The sequence below is a fragment of the Salmo salar genome, chromosome ssa03 (genome assembly GCF_905237065.1).
Source record: "Salmo salar chromosome ssa03, Ssal_v3.1, whole genome shotgun sequence".
Classification (NCBI taxonomy): domain Eukaryota; kingdom Metazoa; phylum Chordata; class Actinopteri; order Salmoniformes; family Salmonidae; genus Salmo; species Salmo salar.
The window spans coordinates 83,084,251-83,106,355 of NC_059444.1; the positions used below are offsets into that span (position 1 = coordinate 83,084,251).

The 22,105-nt window shown below is 45.0% G+C and overlaps 1 protein-coding gene across 1 annotated transcript in view; it reads left to right on the forward strand.

Moving 5' to 3' along the window:
* The window catches only part of LOC106606483 (dynein axonemal assembly factor 5), a 78,989-nt gene extending 58,557 nt beyond the window's left edge, over nucleotides 1-20,432 (forward strand). The window contains exons 10-13 of the mRNA XM_045715633.1: nucleotides 1,412-1,562; nucleotides 9,264-9,420; nucleotides 9,804-9,995; nucleotides 19,739-20,432. Of these exons, the coding sequence (XP_045571589.1) occupies nucleotides 1,412-1,562; nucleotides 9,264-9,420; nucleotides 9,804-9,995; nucleotides 19,739-19,878 (640 nt within the window). The 3' untranslated portion in view covers nucleotides 19,879-20,432. The remainder of the gene's footprint in view (nucleotides 1-1,411; nucleotides 1,563-9,263; nucleotides 9,421-9,803; nucleotides 9,996-19,738) is intronic.
* The last annotated feature ends 1,673 nt before the right edge of the window (nucleotides 20,433-22,105 follow it).

Below are 22,105 nucleotides of genomic sequence, written 5' to 3' on the forward strand. Positions count from 1 at the left end.
TACATTAGGTATTCCTAGACTTTTCTGTGAAGTTTTTAGGAATTTCATAGTGAATTATTCGATAATAGACTGGGGACTAGACAATTTCTTTATTTTCCAAAGAAAAATGTATTTTTCCTTGTCATTAGAGAATTTCTTGGGAGTGTGGGAACTAGAGTGTCATTCTACTAGAGCCTTCAAACTCATCTCTGGGCCTGGATGCCAGTTCCACTGTGTTTTCATTGTTCCCCTCTAACCAGGGACAGATTTAGACCTGGGACACCAGGTGAGTGTAATTCATTATCAGGTAGAACAGAACACCAGCAGGCTCTGGACCTCATTGGGTAAGAGTTGAATAGCCCAGTACTAGAGAGCAGATTTTCTTGGGTATTTCTTAGTGAATTATTGGGGAACTACTTTGGAGTGTGGGGACTGGGGAGTAGAGACGGCTTCAGAACATCTACTTCTATACAAGACGTGTACTAATGTAGGAATCAGTCCATTGGAACAGCTGACAGACTTCTTTAATGCTCCCTCCATCTCTCTCTCTCTCTCTCTCTCCCTTTCTCTCTCTCTCTTCCCCTACCCCACGCCTCTCTCTCTTCTGTCTCTCACATTTCAAATGTTATTATGTCTATATACAGTGTTGTAATGATGTGCAAATAGTTAAAGTACAAAAGGGAAAATAAATTAACATAAATATGGGTTGTATTTACAATGGTGCTTCTTCACCAGTGAAGAACAAACACCATTGTAAATACAACCCATATTTATGTTGATTTATTTTCACTTTTCTTGTGGCAACAGGTCACAAATCTTGCTGCTGTGATGGCACACTGGTATTTCACCCAGTAGATATGGGAGTTTATCAAAATTGGATTTGTTTTCAAATTCTTTGTGGATCTGTGTAATCTGAGGGAAATATGTGTCTCTAATATGGTCATACATTTGGCAGGAGGTTAGGAAGTACAGCTCAGTTTCCACCTCACTTTGTGGGCAGTGTGCACATAGCCTGTCTTCTCTTGAAAGCCAGGTCTGCCTTTCTCAATAGCAAGGCTATGCTCACGGAGTCTGTACATAGTCAAATATTTCCTTAAGTTTGGGTCAGTCACAGTGGTCAGGTATTCTGCCACTGTGTACTCTCTGTTTAGGGTCAAATAGCATTCTAGTTTACTCTGTTTTTCTGTCAATTCTTTCCAATGGGTCGTAATTATCTTTTTGTTTTCTCGTGATTTGGTTGGGTCTAATCGTGTTGCTGTCCTGGGGCTCTGTGGGGTCTGTTTGTGTTTGTGAACAGAGTCACAGGACCAGCTTGCTTAGGGGACTCTTCTCCAGGTTCATTTCTTTGTAGGTGATGGCTTTGTTATGGAAGGTTTGGGAATCACTTTCCTTTTAGGTGGTTGTAGGATTGAACGTCTCTCTCTCTCTCTAGGAGGTTCTGTGAGCACCTGGATGTGTTTCTGTTGGAGTTGCTGCTACCTAACCTGGTGTGGAAGGCAGGTCGTACTGCTGCAGCTATCCGTACCTCAGCTCTCAGCTGTCTGCTAGCCCTGCTGCAAGGGGGAGCCATCCCGCCCAGCCAGGTAAACCCACACACACACACAGGTACCTGCACAAGTGAACACATACATAGAAGCAGCGCTCTACCAATCAGGCCTTTATCTTACTAGCCTGGTGTATAAACTCTGCGCTTTGGCTAAAAAAGATGTTTGCATTGTCAGAAATGCTACAACAAGGTAGCATCATTGGTTCTTAATGGACAAAATTTGCACTTGAAAATGATAAATTATAAATGTAATCAAAACTGTTGCTCATACAACCTTATTCAGTCTGAAAGGTGGCAAGTCTGATGGTCAATTTATGGATGCTGTAGGCTCGTTCTTATTCGATGCCTAGATATTGAGCTAGGTCGGGGAAAGAGAGAGCAATTTTTCCCTAATGTTAATGACCCTGTTAAAAATCCGGTATGGGGTTCTCGGTAATGGCATTACGACTCATGATGAGAGGCCTCCAATCAAGTTGATTTGCAAAGTTTCATCAACATCGGTGTCACATTGGTTTGGATATGATGGTAGGGAGCTTTGAATTTAATCAAACCATACTAATTCTATATATATATATATTAAAAAAGAATTTAAATCATTCAATAACTTTGTCTTAAAAAAAGAGATGATAATATATTATCAAGCTTATCCACAATTTATCTTCTCTGCAAGATGTTTGGTTGATCATTGTGGACTTTGACAATATCAGATATTTTTTTTAAATACACAATGAACTATACATTTTGCTAATATTTTTGTATCACAACGCAGAAGTGTAATATGTGTCCAGTTTTGTATTATACAGAGCCTTCGGAAAGTATTCAGACCACTTGACGTTTTCCACATTTTGTTACATTACAGCCTTATTAAAAAATGGATTACATAAATAAAAATCCTCAGCAATCTACACAAAATACCCCCTAATGACAGAGCGAAAACAGGTTTTAACAAATGTATTAAAAATAAAAAACATACCTTATTTACATAAGTATTCAGACCCTTTGCTATGAGTCTCGAAATTGAGCTCAGGTGCATCCTGTTTCCATTGATCATTCTTGATGTTTCTACAACTTGATTGGTGTCCACCTGTGGTAAATTCAATTGATTGGACATGATTTGGAAAGGCACACACCTGTCTATATAAAGTCCCACAGTTGGCAGTGCATGTCAGAGCAAAGACCAAGCCATGGGGTCAAAGGAATTGTCCGTATCAAAGTTTATAGGTCACATGCAGATGTTAATGCGAGTGTATAGAAATGCTTGTGCTTCTAGTTCCGACAGTGCAGTAATATCTAACAAGTAATCTAACAATTCCACAACAACTACCTAATACACACAAATCTAAAGGGATGGAATAAAAATATGTACATATAAATATATGGATGAGCGATGACTGAGCGGCATAGGCAGGATGCAATAGATGGTATAGAATACAGGATGTACATATGAGATGAGTAATATAAGATATGTAAACTATATTAAAGTGGCATTATTTAAAGTGACTAGTGATCCATTTATTAAAGTGGCCAATGATATCAAGTCTGTAAGTAGGCAGCCGCCTCTCTGTGCTAGTGGTGGCTGTTTAACAATCTGATGACCTTGAGATAGAAGCTGTTTTTCAGTCTCTGTCCCAGCTTTGATGCACCTGTACTGACCTCGCCTTCTGGATGATAGCGTGATGAACAGGCAGTGGCTCGGGTAGTTGTTGTCCTTGATAATCTTTTTGGCCTTCCTGTGACATCGGGTGTTGTAGGTGTCCTGGAGGGCAGGTAGTTTGCCACCGGTGATGCGTTGTGCAGACAGCACCACCGTCTGGAGAGCCCTGCGGTTGAGGGCAGAGCAGTTGCCGTACCAGGCGGTGATACAGCCCGACAGGATGCTCTCAATTGTGCATCTGTAAAAGTTTGTGAGGGTTTTAGAAGGCCAGCATCCCGGAGTTGCCTCTTCACTGTTGACGTTGAGACTGGTGTTTTGCGGGTACTATTTAATGAAGCTGCCAGTTGAGGACTTGTGAGCCGTCTGTTTCTCAGTTGTGCACCGAGGCCTCCCACTCCTCTTTCTATTCTGGTTAGAGCCAGTTTGCGCTGTTCTGTGAAGGGAGTAGTACACAGTGTTGTACTAGATCTTCAGTTTCTTGGCAATTTCTCGCATGGAATAGCCGTCATTTCTCAGAACAAGTATACACTGATGAGTTTCAGAAGAAAGTTATTTGTTTCTGGCCATTTTGAGCCTGCAATCGAACCCACAAATGCTGATGCTCCAGATACTCAACTAGTCTAAAGAAGGCCAGTTTTATTGCTTCTTTAATCAGGAATACAGTTTTCAGCTGTGCTAACATAATTGCAAAAGGGTTTTGTAATGATTAATTAGCTTTTTAAAATGAAAAACTTGGATTAGCTAACACAACGTGCCATTGGAACACAGGAGTGATGGTTGCTGATAATGGGCCTCTGTACGCCTATGTAGATATTCCATAAAAAATCTGACATTTCCAGCTACAATAGTCATTCACAACATTAACAATGTCTACACTGTATTTCTAATCAATTGTATGTTATTTTAATGGACAAAAAAGGTGTTTTTCTTTATAAAATAAGGACATTTCTAAGTGACCCCAAACTTTTGAACGGTAGTGTGAGTGCTACGGGGTGAGAAAGACAATCTAAGACAGGACATGTTGAAGCCCAGATCTGGGGAAGGGTACCAAAATATTTCTGCAGCATTGAAGGTCTCCAAGAACACAGTGGTCTCCATCATTCTTAAATGGAGGAAGTTTTGAACCACCAAGACTCTCCCTAGAGCTGGCCACCTGGCCAAACTGACCTATCAGGGAAGAAGGACCTTGGTTAGGGAGGTGACCAAGAACCTGATGGTCACTCTAGCTCTAGTGTTCCTCTGGGGAGATGGGAGAACCTTCCATGAGGACAACCATCTCTGCAGCGCTCTACCAATCAGGCCTTTATGTCATGTGCCTCAGTAAAAGGCACATGACAGCCCACCTGGAGTTTGCCAAAAGGCACCTAAAGACTCTCAGACCATGAGAAACAAGATTCTTTGGTCTGATGAAATCAAGATTGAACTCTTTGGCCTGAATGCCAAGTGTCATGTCTGGAGGAAACCTGGCACCATCCCTACGGTGAAGCGTGGTGGCAGCATCATGCTGTGGGGATGTTTTTCAGCAGCAGAGAGTGGGTGACTAGTCAGGAACGAGGCAAAGATGAACGGACCAAAGTACAGAGAGATCCTTGAATGAAACCTGCTCCAGAGAGCTCAGACTTGGGCGAAGGTTCACCTTCCAACAGGACAATGACCCTAAGCACACAGCCAAGACAACGCAGGAGTGGCTTCGGGACATGTCTCTGAATATTCTTAAGTGGCCTAGCCAGATCCCGGACTTGAACCCGATCGAACATCTCTGGAGAGACCTGAAAATAGCTGTGCAGCAACGCTCCCCATCCAACCTGACAGAGCTTGAGCGGATATGCAGAGAAGAATGGGAGAAACTCTCCAAATACAGGTGTGCCAAGCTTGTAGCGTCATATCCAAGAAGATTCAAGCCTGTAATTGCTGCCAAAGGTGCTTCAACGAAGTACTGAATAAAGGGTCTGAATAATTATGTAAATGTGTTATTTCTGTTTTTTATTTTTTATAAATGAGCAAAAACCTGTTTTTGCTTTGCCATTATGGGGTATTGTGTGTAGATTGATGAGGGGGAAAAACTACGTAATCAATTTTAGAATAAGGCTCTACCATAACAAAATGTGTAAAAAGTCAAGGGTTCTGAATACTTTCCGAATGCGCTGTAAACACAGAGACATGTACACACGTGTACTGTTAAACACAGAGACACTGGTGCACACAACTGCACAGGTAAGAACTGACTGACTCACACAATACATGCAGATGTGTACACACAGACACAACACAGAGAAGCATACTGTATATTATTTTCCCACATTCTGACCTGTCCTTTCCTGTCTTCAGAAACACTTATTCTGACCTGTCCTCTTCTGTCTTCAGAAACACTCATTCTAACCTGTCCTTTCCTGTCTTGACAGGAAACACTTGACACTGAGTACGGAGTAAGAGGAAAGATGTGGTAGTGCATTTCTCTCTTTAAACCATCGGGAGAGTTCACCTAGTTTAAACCATCGGGAGAGTTCACCTAGTTTAAACCATCGGGAGAGTTCACCTAGTTTAAACCATCGGGAGAGTTCACCTAGTTTAAACCATCGGGAGAGTTCACCTAGTTTAAACCAACGGGAGAGTTCACCTAGTTTAAACCATCGGGAGAGTTCACCTAGTTTAAACCATCGGGAGAGTTCACCTAGTTTAAACCATCGGGAGAGTTCACCTAGTTTAAACCATCGGGAGAGTTCACCTAGTTTAAACCATCGGGAGAGTTCACCTAGTTTAAACCATCGGGAGAGTTCACCTAGTTTAAACCAACGGGAGAGTTCACCTAGTTTAAACCAACGGGAGAGTTCACCTAGTTTAAACCAACGGGAGAGTTCACCTAGTTTAAACCATCGGGAGAGTTCACCTAGTTTAAACCATCGGGAGAGTTCACCTAGTTTAAACCATCGGGAGAGTTCACCTAGTTTAAACCATCGGGAGAGTTCACCTAGTTTAAACCATCGGGAGAGTTCACCTAGTTTAAACCATCGGGAGAGTTCACCTAGTTTAAACCAACGGGAGAGTTCACCTAGTTTAAACCATCGGGAGAGTTCACCTAGTTTAAACCATCGGGAGAGTTCACCTAGTTTAAACCATCGGGAGAGTTCACCTAGTTTAAACCATCGGGAGAGTTCACCTAGTTTAAACCATCGGGAGAGTTCACCTAGTTTAAACCATCGGGAGAGTTCACCTAGTTTAAACCATCGGGAGAGTTCACCTAGTTTAAACCATCGGGAGAGTTCACCTAGTTTAAACCAACGGGAGAGTTCACCTAGTTTAAACCATCGGGAGAGTTCACCTAGTTTAAACCAACGGGAGAGTTCACCTAGTTTAAACCATCGGGAGAGTTCACCTAGTTTAAACCAACGGGAGAGTTCACCTAGTTTAAACCATCGGGAGAGTTCACCTAGTTTAAACCATCGGGAGAGTTCACCTAGTTTAAACCATCGGGAGAGTTCACCTAGTTTAAACCATCGGGAGAGTTCACCTAGTTTAAACCATCGGGAGAGTTCACCTAGTTTAAACCATCGGGAGAGTTCACCTAGTTTAAACCATCGGGAGAGTTCACCTAGTTTAAACCATCGGGAGAGTTCACCTAGTTTAAACCATCGGGAGAGTTCACCTAGTTTAAACCATCGGGAGAGTTCACCTAGTTTAAACCATCGGGAGAGTTCACCTAGTTTAAACCATCGGGAGAGTTCACCTAGTTTAAACCAACGGGAGAGTTCACCTAGTTTAAACCATCGGGAGAGTTCACCTAGTTTAAACCATCGGGAGAGTTCACCTAGTTTAAACCATCGGGAGAGTTCACCTAGCGCATGCTTCCCTGCTTTGCCCATTTACTTTCAATATAGATGGTCCCACTTCACCATTTAATGTAATGGACTGTCATCCTCTATCCATCTCTCCCCCCTCTCTTTCCATCTCCATCTTTCTATCCATCTCTCTCTTTCTCCTGCTCTCTTTCTCGCTATCTGATTCCTTCTGTCTGTCTGTCTGTCTGTCTGTCTGTCTGTCTGTCTGTCTGTCTGTCTGTCTGTCTGTCTGTCTGTCTGTCTGTCTGTCTGTCTGTCTGTCTGTCTGTCTGTCTGTCTGTGTTCTCTCTCTCTCTCTCTCTCGAGCAAGGCAGCAGGTATGTGGGTGGAGGGGAGGGTTACATACCTTTGTCCCACTGGAACAATGCTGCCTCTGTCCTGGTTCCATTGTTGTGGGCTGTAACCATCACTTAGACAGGCCCCTGCACCTGCCCTTGGGACTGCGAGTCCAGTCACACACTCAGACATATTTACACCCTCTTGACCGTCTGTGTTTGCCCTTGCATGTGTGGAATGACAGTTTCACAGCCAGCTCAAACACCACTTTGCGTTGCACCACTTTTAAAATTGTGTTTAACAACGGTGAAAACAAACCGTTTGGAGAACACTGGCTGTGTGTGGGTGTGTTCCTTTCCACAGGCAAATCAAACCGGGTTGTTCCAGCCCTTCACTCCTTCCTGTAAAAACAATTAGCTGCTCCATTTACACACCGCCCTATCAGATAGACACTGATGTCATGTTAGATCACTTTATTGTCAAGCCCCTTCTCTCTCTCTGTCGAGCCCCTTCTCTCTCTCTCTGTCAAGCCCCTTCTCTCTCTCTGTCAAGCCCCTTCTCTCTCTCTGTCAAGCCCCTTCTCTCTCTCTGTCGAGCCCCTTCTCTCTCTCTGTCAAGCCCCTTCTCTCTCTCTGTCGAGCCCCTTCTCTCTCTCTGTCGAGCCCCTTCTCTCTCTCTGTCGAGCCCCTTCTCTCTCTCTGTCGAGCCCCTTCTCTCTCTCTGTCGAGCCCCTTCTCTCTCTCTGTCGAGCCCCTTCTCTCTCTCTGTCGAGCCCCTTCTCTCTCTCTGTCGAGCCCCTTCTCTCTCTCTGTCGAGCCCCTTCTCTCTCTCTGTCGAGCCCCTTCTCTCTCTCTGTCGAGCCCCTTCTCTCTCTCTGTCGAGCCCTCTCTCTTTGACCCTCACTCACTCGTTCTTTCTACCGCACACACTCACAGTTTTCCTCTTTCCCAGATGAATGATCTGTTAAGAACCTTGATATCAGCTCATGTGATCTCAGACCAGCACAGGGATGGTTGTGTTCTGTTGTCTACCTGGCCCAGTGTCCGTCTATGAGCTGCTGGAAGTCTGATGCAGCTCTGTCCTGCTGTGCTTTCGCCATCACTCCCACACTCACAGCCTGTCTCATAGTCACCAGGGATGATGAGCAACAGCCATCTCTGTCCAGTTTCTCCTATGTTTAAAGTGTTTGGGAAGTCAAATGGTTATATAACAGGGTCTCCAGTGTCAGAACTATGCTTTGGATTACTGTGTGTACTAGAGTAATTCACTGTGACTACCTGTGAACATAACATGTATGAAATGTGAGTTCAGCTTTCCTGCTCTTTCGCTGCCAAGTGCCCACACAATATTTTCACAGTAATAGTTGTGTTTTCTGTTTGTAATATGGCCTGTCTGTTCAGGGCCAGCTCTAGCCTTTTGCGGGCCCTAAGCAAGATTTGGTTGGGGGGCCCCCCAACTCGCGGGCAAAACATTTTAGTGACCCCCCTCTTGACGGTTGAGAGAAGTAAATGTCCTGCAATTCTACATGTTGCCATGGGGCAGAAAGAACTGCAATTTTATAACATATATTTTATGCAATTCTACAGAGAGAAATTTGCAGTTTTTCAGCTAATTTCCTACCCATTTTGCCATGGGGTGGAGAGATTTTTACGGGTTTAAAGCAGATTTCCTGCAGTTCTACACATGTTGAAATGAATTATGCCATGTTAACATGATAGTCATTCTCACTCAGATAGGCTAACAAAACCATTGAGGGCCCCCTGGAGCTCAGGGCCCATGGGCACGTTCCCTGTGTGCCCAGTCAGGATACGACCATGATTACTACAAGTTTAAATAGCTAGCTAGACTAACTACCAATTAAAACATTGTTCGCTGACATGGATAGTTGAGTGACTGTCAGTGACTGACATAAAGAGAGAAAATGCTGATGCACAACCAAATTTTCTGTCTGTTTTTATCTCTGTGTCTGTAGTTACTGGCCGTAGAGGAGAGGCTGAGCCCCCAGGTGTTGTCTGCTCTAGAGGAAGACTCTCAGCTGTCCAGACTACTGGCCTGTCGCTCTCTGTCCAACCTGCTCAAACTGATAGGACCCAGTCTCCACCCAGATGCCCTGAACAACATCTACCCTGGTACTATACTGGTGTCTCCCTCTGTGTATCCTGTCTTTGTTAGAGCAAACAGGTCTTTCTCTCCTCTCTTCCACACAGTATCCCTATCTTTCATTCACTATTTCTTTCATTCTCTCTCCTTCTCTCTTTGTTCCTCTCTCAATCCTCTGTCATTCCCTCTGTCACTGACACACACCTTTTTTCTACATATTTCTAGAATGCATCCATGATTGTTTATGATCCTATAGAAATAGATTTAGTTATTCTAATTTAGTCATTCTAATTTGTTCCTCTCCTGCTCTCTGTTTGTGTCTCTCTGTGTGTCTCCTATCTTTGCGTGTCTCTGGGTTCTTTCATAAATGTACTGTGTGTGTGTGTGTGTGTGTGTGTGTGTGTGTCTTCAGAGGTGCTGAAGCGTCTGGATGACAGCAGTGAGGAGGTGAGGGGCGTGGCCCTCAGGGCTCTGGGCCTATGGCTTGCCTCCCTGGGGAAAGACTACAACTCCCAGCTCTACAGTCAACACCTGGAGGTCCTGTTCCAGCAGCTGCTGCTGCACCTGGATGACCCAGACAGCCACGTGCAGGACACTGTGCTTGGTGAGACTCACAATCACACACTGGTCCAATCCTAAATCAACCCTTAGACCAGGAAGAGGGGTCATGACAACCCTTAGACCAGGAAGAGGGGTCATGACAACCCTTAGACCAGGAAGAGGGGTCATGAGAGCCCTTAGACCAGGAAGAGGGGCCATGACAACCCCTAGACCAGGAAGAGGGGCCATGACAACCCCTAGACCAGGAAGAGGGGCCATGACAACCCCTAGACCAGGAAGAGGGGTCATGACAACCCCTAGACGAGGAAGAGGGGCCATGACAACCCCTAGACCAGGAAGAGGGGTCATGATGGAAAAGATGGTATGGAGGAGAAACAGATGAGATTAGAAGACATGAGATGTTGATGAAGAGCACAGATACCATGATGGTGGTGGTGATGATAGCTAGTGAACATTGAAGTGAGTGAATATGGCTTGATGTTGATCAGGTGGGTAGCAGTAGTGCTCATGTTTCACAGGCTCTGTCCTGTCTCAGTCAGTCAGAGTTTAAAGAGTTGATCCCTACGTCTAACAGCCCCATACACATAACCACACTGCTAGGATATCAGATCCCCCTTTTCCGTCGTCTCAAAGGCTATCTATCCACCTTTTCCACTCCATTCATCTTTCACGCTGACCCGTGCGAAGCCCCCCACTCCACACACACACACACCACCACTCCCCTCGTCCATCATGGGGCCGGGAGTGGATCCAGAGGCAGAGGAGTGTGTGTGATTGACGCTCCGTCATCACCCCTGAAAAGCTACACACAACTTCCCTTCTGGATGACAGTGAGAATATAAGCGAAGGTCCTGTTCATGAACATGATTTACATCCCAACCACTGAACATCCTGTGGTCAAGGTTACTGATATGATACCCCGACACACAGCCAGAACACAGGATATTAACTCTGATAACGGTTTCAAACTGAGTGGAATCCACAGTATGGTGGCTGTTGCTGCATCAGCTCTGTCCGGGGTTGTCACAAACTGTTCCCTACATAGTCAACTACTTGGCCCTGGTCAAAGGTAGTGCACTATAAAGGGAATAGGGTGCCATTTGGGATACAGACCATTGATGTTCTTTTCCATCCATATGAAGATGGGAGAATATGGTTGAATCATCAGCGGTCACCAGCCGTTGGTCACAGATAATCAAGGAGAACCCTCCATGAGAAGCAGAGTGTAACTCCAGCAGTGTTCTCAGCTAAGGCCCCAGATCCACACTACAGGAAACACACTCAGACCTTCTGCCAATAAATAACACACACGTATGCACATTGCACAAACACACACACACAAAGACAGATACTCATGCACACATGTACACACACACAAATAGCCATGAAACCACAGAACCGTCAAACCCTGTCGGAAAACACCAGGCATGAGAGGAGGAAGAGACAGGGAGGAAAGGGGTGAAAGAGGGATGAGAGAGAGATGAAAGAGAGGGGGATAACATGGGATGGCTGTGTGGAAAGATGAGGGAGAGGGGTCTCCATGTGGTTGTGATTAAGGGGTTGTTCTCCTGGGTAGAGGGGGGGGCTGGAGGCTCACATTAGCCCGCTAAGGGCTGCCTATCCTGGGTGTGATGGTACAGGGAGTGGGTGTAGAGGGTTGGGGTTAATAACAGGTTTTGGGGTCAATTCCATGTCAATTCAGTCAGTTCAAGGGGTGAGTTCAAATTCCAATTTCAGTGTCCCTCAGAAAATGCTTCCTGAATTGACTGAGTTGAAATGGAATTGACCCCAACCCTGGTCAATTGATACAGCCAGTAGGAAGGGAGGATAGCTGTGTGTGTGTGATATTCATGCACACATGCACTGCTCTGCTGTAAACGTGTGTGTGTGTGTGTGTGTGTGTGTGTGTGTGTGTGTGTGTGTGTGTGTGTGTGTGTGTGTGTGTGTGTGTGTGTGTGTGTGTGTGTGTGTGTGTGTGTGTGTGTGTGTGTGTGTGTGTGTGTGGATGAGCTCACCCAGTGCTGACTGATAGCTGTGTCGTACCCATAACCACAATCCACCCCACAAATCTGGAGACATTCTTTGTCTCATGTCTGTGTTTGAAGCTTTTTTCCTCCTCCTTCCATCTCTCTCTTCTTTTCTTTCCCGCTTCTATTCTTTTATTCTTGATCCCATTCTTATATGGTTCTTGAATTTCAAAGTCACATCTCCCAAGAGCTTGATGTCTGCTGCTCCTCTGACAGTATGATGGACAGTACTGCCACTCCTCCCTCTCTCCCCCTCTCTCATCCCTCTTTCCCTCTTCCCATAATTCCTTCCTCCCATAATCCCACAGCCCTGGCAGCGCGGCTGCTGCTCCCTGCTCCACACACACACACACACACACCCCATGGTTGGCACACACATTCAGGGGAATCACCGGATCTCCTCTCATCACAAGTCATCATTGTTCTCCTTTGTTCAAAAGAGCTCAGAGAAAGAAAAAAACTATTTATACACACTAGTCGCAAAAATCCCCCTTGGTCACCACTTGAGGAACAAAGCGGATTCCGATGGGTATGGAATGATGACTTGACGTGAACTAACTCATCCCAACTGACAGGAGTATCAACACTGTACAGCTTCAGTTACGCCATGTGGTTTCCTCAACACTTACTGTTGGCACTACTTCAAGTAATTCCATAGCATCTTTATTATCATTAAATACCAGTGGTATCTGTCCTGTTGGAGTGGATGTCACTGTGGTGCAACACCGCCATCTGGTGGTGAAAGGGACTATTCACTTTTTTTTCACCTTTATTTGACCAGGTAGGTCAGTTAAGAACAAGTTCTCATTTACAACTGCGACCTGGCCAAGATAAATCAAAGCAGTGCAACAAAAACAACAACACAGAGTTACACATAAACAAACATACAGTCAGTAACACAATAGAAAAATCTATGTAGAGTGTGTGCAAATGTAGAAGAGTAGGGAGGTAAGGCAATAAATAGGCCATAGAGGCGAAATAATTACAATTTAGCATTAACACTGGAGTGATAGATGTGCAGATGATGATGTGCAAGTAGAGATACCGGGGTGCAAGAGGGTAAGTAATAATATGGGGATGAGGTAGGTAGATAGATGGGCTATTTACAGATTGGCTGTATACAGGTACAGTGATCGGTAAGCTGCGCTGACAGCTGGTGCTTAAAGTTAGAGAGGGAGATATAAGTCTCCAGCTTCAGTGATTTTTGCAATTCATTCCAGTCATTGGCAGCAGAGAACTGTAAGGAAAGGCAGCCAAAGGAGGTGTTGGCTTTGGGGGTGACCAGTGAAATATACCTGCTGGAGCGTGTACTACGGGCGGGTGTTGCTTTGGTGACCAGTGAGCTGAGATAAGGCAGGGCTTTACCTAGCAAAGACTTATAGATGACCTGGAGCCAGTGGGTTTGGCGACATATGTAGTGAGTGCCAGCCAATGAGAGCATACAGGTCGCAGTGGTGGGTAGTATATGGGGCTTTGGTGACAAAACGGATGGCACTGTGATAGACTACATCCAGTTTGCTGAGTAGAGTGTTGGAGGCTATTTTGTAAATTACATCGCCGAAGTCAAGGATCGGTAGGATAGTCAGTTTTACGAGGGTATGTTTGGCAGCATGAGTGAAGGATGCTTTGTTGAGAAATAGGAAGCCGATTCTAGATTTCATTTTGGATTGGAGATGCTTGATGTGAGTCTGGAAGGAGAGTTTACAGTCTAACCAGACACCTAGGTATTTGTAGTTGTCCACATATTCTAAGCCAGAACCGTCCAGAGTGGTGATGCTAGTCAGGCGGAAGGGTGCGGGCAGCAATCGGTTGAAGAGCATGCACTTAGTTTTACTACCATTTAAAAGCAGTTGGAGGCCACGGAAGGAGTGTTGAATGGCTTTGAGGCTCATTTGGAGGTTTGTTAGCACAGTGTCCAAAGAAGGGCCAGATGTATACAGAATGGTGTCGTCTGCACAGAGGTGGATCAGAGAATCACCAGCAGCAAGAGTGACATCATTGATATATACAGAGAAAAGAGTCGGCCTGAGAATTGAACCCTGTGGTACCCCCATAGAGAATACCAGAGGTCCGGACAACAGGCCCTCCGATTTGACACACTGAACTCTATCTGAGAAGTAGTTGGTGAACCAGGCGAGGCAGTCATTTGAGAAGCCAAGCCTATTGAGTCTGCTGATAAGAATACGGTGATTGACAGAGTCGAAAGCCTTGGCCAGGTCGATGAAGCCGGCTGAACAGTACTGTCATTTATCGATGGCGGTTATGATATCGTTTAGGACCTTGAGGGTGGCTGAGGTGCACCCACGACCAGCTCGGAAACCAGATTGCATATTGGAGAAGGTACAGTGAGATTCGAAATGGTCGATGATCTGTTTGTTAACTTGGCTTTCGAAGATTTTAGAAAGGCAGGGCAGGATGGATATAGGTCTATAACAGTTTGGGTCTTGAGTGTCTCCCCGTTTGAAGAGGGGGTGATGGCCGCGGCAGCTTTCCAATCTTTGTGGATCTCAGACGATACGAAAGAGAGGTTGAATAGGCTAGTAATAGGGGATGCAACAATTTCGGTAATTTTAGAAAGAGAGGGTCCAGATTGTCTAGCCCAGCTGATTTGTAGGGATCCAGATATTGCAGCTCTTACAGAACATCCGCTGTCTGGATTTGGGTGAAGGAGAAGCGGGGGGGGGGCTTGGGCAAGTTGCTGCAGGGGGTGCTGAGATGTTGGCCGGGTTAGGGGTAGCCAGGTGGAAAGCATGGCCAGTTGTATAAAAATGCTTATTGAAACTATCGATTATCGTAGATTTATCTGTGGTGACAGTGTTTCCTATCCTCAGTGCAGTGGGCAGCTGGAAGGAGATGCTCTAATTCTCCATGGACTTTACAGTGTCCCAAAACTTTTTAGAATTAGTGCTACAGGATGCATATTTCTGTTTGAAAAAGCTAGCCTTAGCTTTCCTAACTGACGGAGTATATTGGTTCCTGACTTCCCTGAAACGTTGCATATCGCGGGGGCTATTCGATGCTAATGCAGAATGCCACAGGATGTTTTTGTGCGTGTCAAGCTCAGTCAAATCTGGGGTGAACCGAGGGCTGTATCTGTTCTTAGTTTTACATTTTTTGAATGGGGTATGCTTATTTAAGATGGTGAGGAAATTACTTTTAAAGAACAACCAGGCATCCTCTACTGACGGGATGAGGTCAATATCCTTCCAGGACACCCGGGCCAGGTCGATTAGAAAGGCCTGCTCGCTGAAGTGTTTTAGGGAGCGTTTGACTGCGGACCCATTACGCACGCAGGCAATGAGGCAGTGATCACTGAGATCCTGGTTGAAGACAGCAGAGGTGTATTTAGAGGGCAAGTTGGTCAGGATGATATCTGGTTACCCATGGTTACGGATTTAGGGTTGTACCTGGTAGGTTCCTTGATAATTTGTGTGAGATTGAGGGCATCTAGCTTAGATTGTAGGATGGCCGGGGTGTTAAGCATGTCCCAGTTTAGGTCACCTAACAGTACGAACTCTGAAGATAGATGGGGGGGCGATCAATTCACATATGGTGTCCAGGGCACAGCTGGGGGCTGAAGGGGGTCTAAAACAAGCGGCAACGGTGAGAGACTTGTTTCTGGAGAGGTGGATTTTTAAAAGTAGAAGCTCAAATTGTTTGGGAACAGACCTGAATAGTATGACAGAACTCTGCAGGCTATCTCTGCAGTAGATTGAAACTTCACCCCCTTTGGCAGTTCTATCTTATCTGAAAATGTTATAGTTAGGGATGGAAATGTCAGGATTTTTGGTGGCCTTCCTAAGCCAGGATTCAGACACGGCTAGGACATCCGGGTTGGTGGAGTGTGCTAAAGCAGTGAATAAAACAAACTTAGGGAGGAGGCTTCTAATGTTAACATGCATGAAACCAAGGCTTTTACGGTTACAGAAGTCAACAAATGAGAGCGCCTGGGGAATGGGAGTGATGCTGGGGGCTGCAGGGCCTGGGTTAACCTCTACATCACCAGAGGAACAGAGGTGGAGTAGGATAAGGATACGGCTAAAGGCTATAAGAAGTGGTCGTCTAGTGCGTTCGGAACAGAGAGTGAAAGGAGCAGATTTCTGGGCGTGGTAGAATAGATTCAAGGCATAATGTACAGACAAGGGTATGGTAGGATGTGAGTACAGTGGAGGTAAAGGCACTGGGCATTGAGTGACGATGAGAGAGGTTTTGTCTCTGGAGGCACCATTTAAGCCAGGTGAGATCACCGCATGTTTGGGGGGTGGAACAAAGGGGCTAGCTAAGGCATATTGTGCAGGGCTGGAGGCTCTACAGTGAAATAAGACAATCACTAACCAAAACAGAAATAGACAAGGCATATTGACATTAGGGAGAGGCATGTGTAGCCGAGTGATCATAGGGTCCCGTGAGTAGCTAGGCGAGCTGGAGACACGGCGATTCAAACAGCTAGCAGGCCGGGGCTAGCAGATGGGCCTCCGGGGGACGTCGCAACGGAAGAGCCTGTTGAAACCCCCCCGGATGGTTACGTCGGCAGACCAGTCGTGATGGATCGGCGGGGCTCGGTGTCGGCAGTAAAGGGTCCAGGCCAATTGGCAAAAGAGATATTATAGCCCAGGAATTAGCTGATGGATCTCTTTGGCTAGCCGGGAGATGGGCTTAGCTCCAGGCTAGCTCCAGGCTAACTGGTGCTTGCTTTGGGACAGAGACGTTAGCCAGGAATAGCCACTCAGATAGCAGCTAGCTAGCTGCGATGATCCGGTGTAAAGGTTCAGAGCTTGCGGTAGGAATCCGGAGATGTGGTAGAGAAAAAGCAGTCCGATATGCTCTGGGTTGATATCACGCTGTGCAGACTGGCAGGAATTGACCGGGCTGAGGCTGGCTGATGTCCGAGTTAACAGTGATGACCACTAGCAGTGGCTAACTGACTAGTAGCTAGTTAGCTGGCTAGCTCCTGATGGGGGTTCTGGTTCTAAAGTATAAAAAATAGCAGATCTGTACCACATTGGGTGAGGCGGGTTGCAGGGGAGTATGTTCAGTCCGTAGATGGAAATTGAGATTAAAAATTTTACAAATATATACGAAATATAAACGAATAAAACGATATATACACGGGACCAGACAAGACAAAACAGACGTCTGACTGCTACACCATCTTGGAAAGTTATGATACATCATGGCCTGCAAACAAGGTTATTTACCATTGCTGGAATTCAGATTATGCTCCTAGTGTTGCTATATGATAGGCTTTTACAGTACAGGTGTATTGATGTGACTTGTAATACATCAAATATATCTTATTCCACCATCTTTGTTATATGTTTACTTTGACAATGTAGCTAAGTTTATTGAATTGAATTGAGAGAATGATTGATAGGTGTGAATGATTTCGAGTCCCATGACTTCCTGAACACTAGGAAACAATGAGTTGTGCTGTTCAGAAGTGTCAATAGCTCTACATTTGTAGTGACAACTTTTACAGTAAGTGCTAAATCCAAATTTAGGATTTGTTTGGAAACAATTATTACACACATGTATTTCAAGTTCAGATTCAGCCGTAAACAAAGCTATCAAGAGCTGACTCATTCCAGGAAGTCCTAATGTTTTTTGGGTTATTATGTTCCAGAAATGGCGTCCTCCAGTCTCTTGTCTGATCAGATCCAGTGCTCTATCTGTCTGACTGTGTTCGCTTAGCCCGTCACCACTCCATGCGGACACAATTTCTGCATGGCCTGTATCAGTGGACACTGGAATACCACTGAACAGTGCCAGTGTCCAATGTGTAAAGAGACATTCTAAAGGAGACAGCTATAAATCAACAAAACACTCAGAGATGTTGCTGATCATTTTAAGCGAGTGCAAGACAGAGATGGAGAAGTGTCCTGTGATGTTTGCACTGGGACGAACCTCAAGGCCTGATTTACCAACAACGATGAGACTGCCTATTGGGAGGTCAGAGACCTGACCGTGTGGTGCCAGGACAACAACCTCTTTCTCAACATGATCAAGACAAAGGAGATGATTGTGGACTACAGGAAAAAGAGGACCGAGCACTCCCCCATTCTCATCAATGGAGCTGTAGTGGAGCAGGTTGAGAGCTTCAAGTTCCTTGGTGTCCACATCACCAACAAACTAACATGGTCCAAGCACACCAAGACATTCGTGAAGCGGGCACAACAAAACCTATTCCCCCTCAGGAGACTGAAAAGATTTGGCATGGGTCCTGAGATCCACAAAAGGTTCTACAGCGGCAACATTGAGAGCATCCTGACGGGTTGCATCCCTGCTTGGTATGGCAACTGCTCGGCCTCCGACCGCAAGGCACTACAGAGGGTAGTGTGTACGGCCCAGTACATCACTGGGGCCAAGCTTCCTGCCATCCAGGACCTCTATACCAGGCGGTGTCAGAGGAAGGCCCTAAAAATGGTCAAAGACTCCAGCCACCGTAGTCAAGCGGTACCGGAGCGCCAAGTCTAGGTCCAAGAGACTTCTACCCCCAAGCCCACCCTCCCCCCCAAACACTGTAGAGCTCAGAAAGAGAGATGGAAAGAGAGAGAACCTGCACACTGTCTGCTATCACATCAGTAGTGTATTCCATTGAGAGAAGCCAGGCTGAGCTCATTGCAGTGGTTGAAGAGAAGCAGAAAGCAACTGAGAGATGGGCTGAAGGGCTCATTAAAGAGCTAGAGCAGGAAAACACTGAGCTAAAACACCCTGAGGACCACCAGCTTCCCATCCCTCTGCACCATTCCACACACCAGGGACTGGTCTGAGATGAGTGTTCACCGTGACCTGTGTGTGGGGATCATGATGAGAGCTCTTTTTAAGCTATCAGAGACTTCACGAAAACTTTTCTGAGCTTGAGAATTTCAAAATGGAGATTAATGAATTGAAGTTTATGTTGAATATAATTCAGCGGTGGTCAGTGGATGTGACTTTGGATTCTGATACTGCATGACAATACCTTATCCTGTCTGAGGAGTGAAACATGGAGACAAAAGAATCTCCCGGACAATCCTAAAAGGTTAACTAACAATGGGTCTGTGTTGGGACACCAGGGCTTCTCAGGGAAATTCTACTATGAGGTGCAGGTGAAAGGGAAGACTAACTGGTGGATGGGAATGGCCAGGGAGTCCATCATCAGGGAAAATATGTTGTTACTGAACTGGATAATGGATTTTGGGCTTTGGGACTGCATGACATTGAGTACCAAGTCTCTACATCACCTTCGATCTGCCTCCACCTGAGAGAGAAGCCCAAGAAGGTGGGGGTGTTTGTTGATTATGAGGAGGGCGAGGTCTCATTTTGCAATGTGGAGAACAGGTCTTATCTTCTGTTTCACTGGATGTGACTTTACTGAAAAAACTCTGCATTCTTCAACCCCGGTGGTAATATTGATTGTGATAACTCTGCTCCATTGGACATCTCCCTTGTCAATCACTCAGACTGAGAACGGTATTGTGTACAAAAGTAACAAGTACAGAAATGTTGCCAAAAATTACTATTAAAATCAATGTATCGTTGCAAATATTCTCTGGTGGTTGCTTCACTGTCAGTCCTCATAAATACAATTGCATTGAATCAAATTATTCATTTCCAATGAATGATTGCAGCTCGTGACAATAATCCACCCCAACATCTTGACTTTGATATTGTGTGTGTGTGTGTGTGTGTGTGTGTGTGTGTGTGTGTGTGTGTGTGTGTGTGTGTGTGTGTGTGTGAGAGAGAGAGAGTTTACTGTCACTTATTTGTGTGTGTCCAGAGGTCCTGAAGACCGGCAGTGGCGTCCACCCAGCCCTCCTTAAGCAGGAAGTGGAAGCCGTGAGGGACAAACAGCGCACCCCTGTCTACTGTGACCAACTGCTCCAGCACATCCACTCTCAACGCAAGGATACGGTGTAGAGATGCATACTATTGGAAAGATCTACTGATGTGACAATACCGGTCAAATTAAGATCCTATATCTGTATATAATCTAGACATCATATATATTATATTTCTATGGCATACCAAGAAAAACAAACCTGGAACTCTCTCTCACACACACATACAGTATATACACACACACAGCTGTCACTAAGAGAGTGATACAATGATATGGGCATCCCGAGATACGACTTGACACATTGTATCTATGTATCTAACAGCACTAAGGCAGGTATCTATTTGTTGTACCCTGTACAACAAGAATATTGTCCAACTGCTTAGGTTCTCTTAAAGCTCAAAACTGTTACCCTTTCCTTTTTCAAATCTTCCCCAGAACACATGGTTGTACTCTGTGATTTTGTTTGTTCATTGCTATGCTTTTTAATTGGTTCCTCAAAAAGTGTGTGCATTTATTGAACTCTTATCAGAAAATATTTTATGTTGATTGTTGACATTTCATTCTGTTGTGCCTTGATTTCTAGACTGAATTGACTTTATCTTTGATAAATATAATACATTTTCACTAAGTGCACCGTGGTTTGCTTTCTTTTGTGATGTGTGGTCACACTAGTGTTCCAAATGGCATACAGGGGAAGGGGCATTCAAATTGTCATGCAGGGTATTGTGGTGTATGGGTTCTAAAAACCTTTTATTTGTGACATATACTCAGTGGCCAGTTTATTAGGTACACCCATCTAGTACCGACACCCCTTTGCTTATAGAACAGCAGGAATTCTTTGGGGTATGGAAAAGTTGCTCAATTGGTATCAATGGACCTAACATGTGCCAGGAAAACATTCCCCACACCATTACACCACCACCACCAGCCTGTACCGTTGACACCAGGCAGGGTGGGGCCATGGACTCATGCTGCTTACGCCAAATCCTGACTCTGCTATCAGCATGAAGCAACAGGAACTGGGATTCGTCGGACCAGGCAATGTTTTTCCACTCCTCAATTGTCCAGTACTGATGATGGCGTCCCCACTGGAGCCACTTCTTCATGTTTTTAGCTGATAGGAGTGGAACCTGGTGTGGTCGTCTGCTGCAGTAGCCCATCTGTGACAAGGACTGACGAGTTGTGTGTTCTGAAATGCCATTCTGCACACCACTGTTGTACTGCGCCGTTATTTGCCTGTTTGTGGCCCGCCTGTTAGCTTGCACGATTCTTGCCATTCTCTTTCGAACTCTCAACAACAAGGGTTTTTTTCCTTCAGGACTGCCGCTGACTAGATGTATTTTTGTTTGTCGCACCATTCTCCGGTAAACCCTAGACTGTCATGCGTGAAAAGCCCAGGAGGCCAGACGTTTCTGAGATGCTAGAACTGGCGTGCCTGGCACCGACGGTCATACCACGCTCAACGTTACTTGTTTTGCCCATTCTAAAGTTCAATCAAACAGTAACTGAATGCCTCAATGCCTTTCTGCCTGATTTATATACAGTAGCAATTTTAGCATGTAAATCTTGGTGGTGCAAAAAAAAAAAAAGTGATGCATTCCAGCAAAGCCATTACACATACAACACTAAACAATACATTAATTGCACTATAACAGTGACAAACGGTGCCCACAAACTGTTAGGGCCTAAATAAAGCTGTCCCAACAGCAGTCCCAACATCTTACCACTGCTACATCTGGCTATCAGCAGCATGGAGTGAATCTTTACCACTGTTACATCTGGCTATCAGCGGAGCCTTGTCTGGCAGTGAAACTGTTCATTCAGCCTCATTTACTGCCTTTAAAAAAATATATATTCATAGCTGATATGGCTGACTTGCTTAAACAAATGGGGTTTCTACTGACAATTGAGATGTACAAACTATGGCATAAGGGGACGACAAGCAGATAAGAGGCAATCCGTAATTTCGAAGACATTAGTGAGCGAGCGACGACAGACGTAGGCAATATAAATATTTCTTTAGCACTTTTGAAATGTACAGCAACAGAATTCAGAACATGGGCCGTTCTTACAGTGTATTCCCTGTACAACAAGTCAGAACCGTAGGATAAATAAAGGGGGCATATAAATAGACAATGAAAGCTCTTACAATATTCAATGATTACATTTTTCAAAAACAGGTTATATGCTACATGTGCATCACCAAGTTAGAACTGTAGGCAAAAATAAGAGGTGAAAATAGACCAAATCATTGAACGCCGTTTGGGTCTTTGTGTGTCAAAAAAAATACACGTCATATAACAC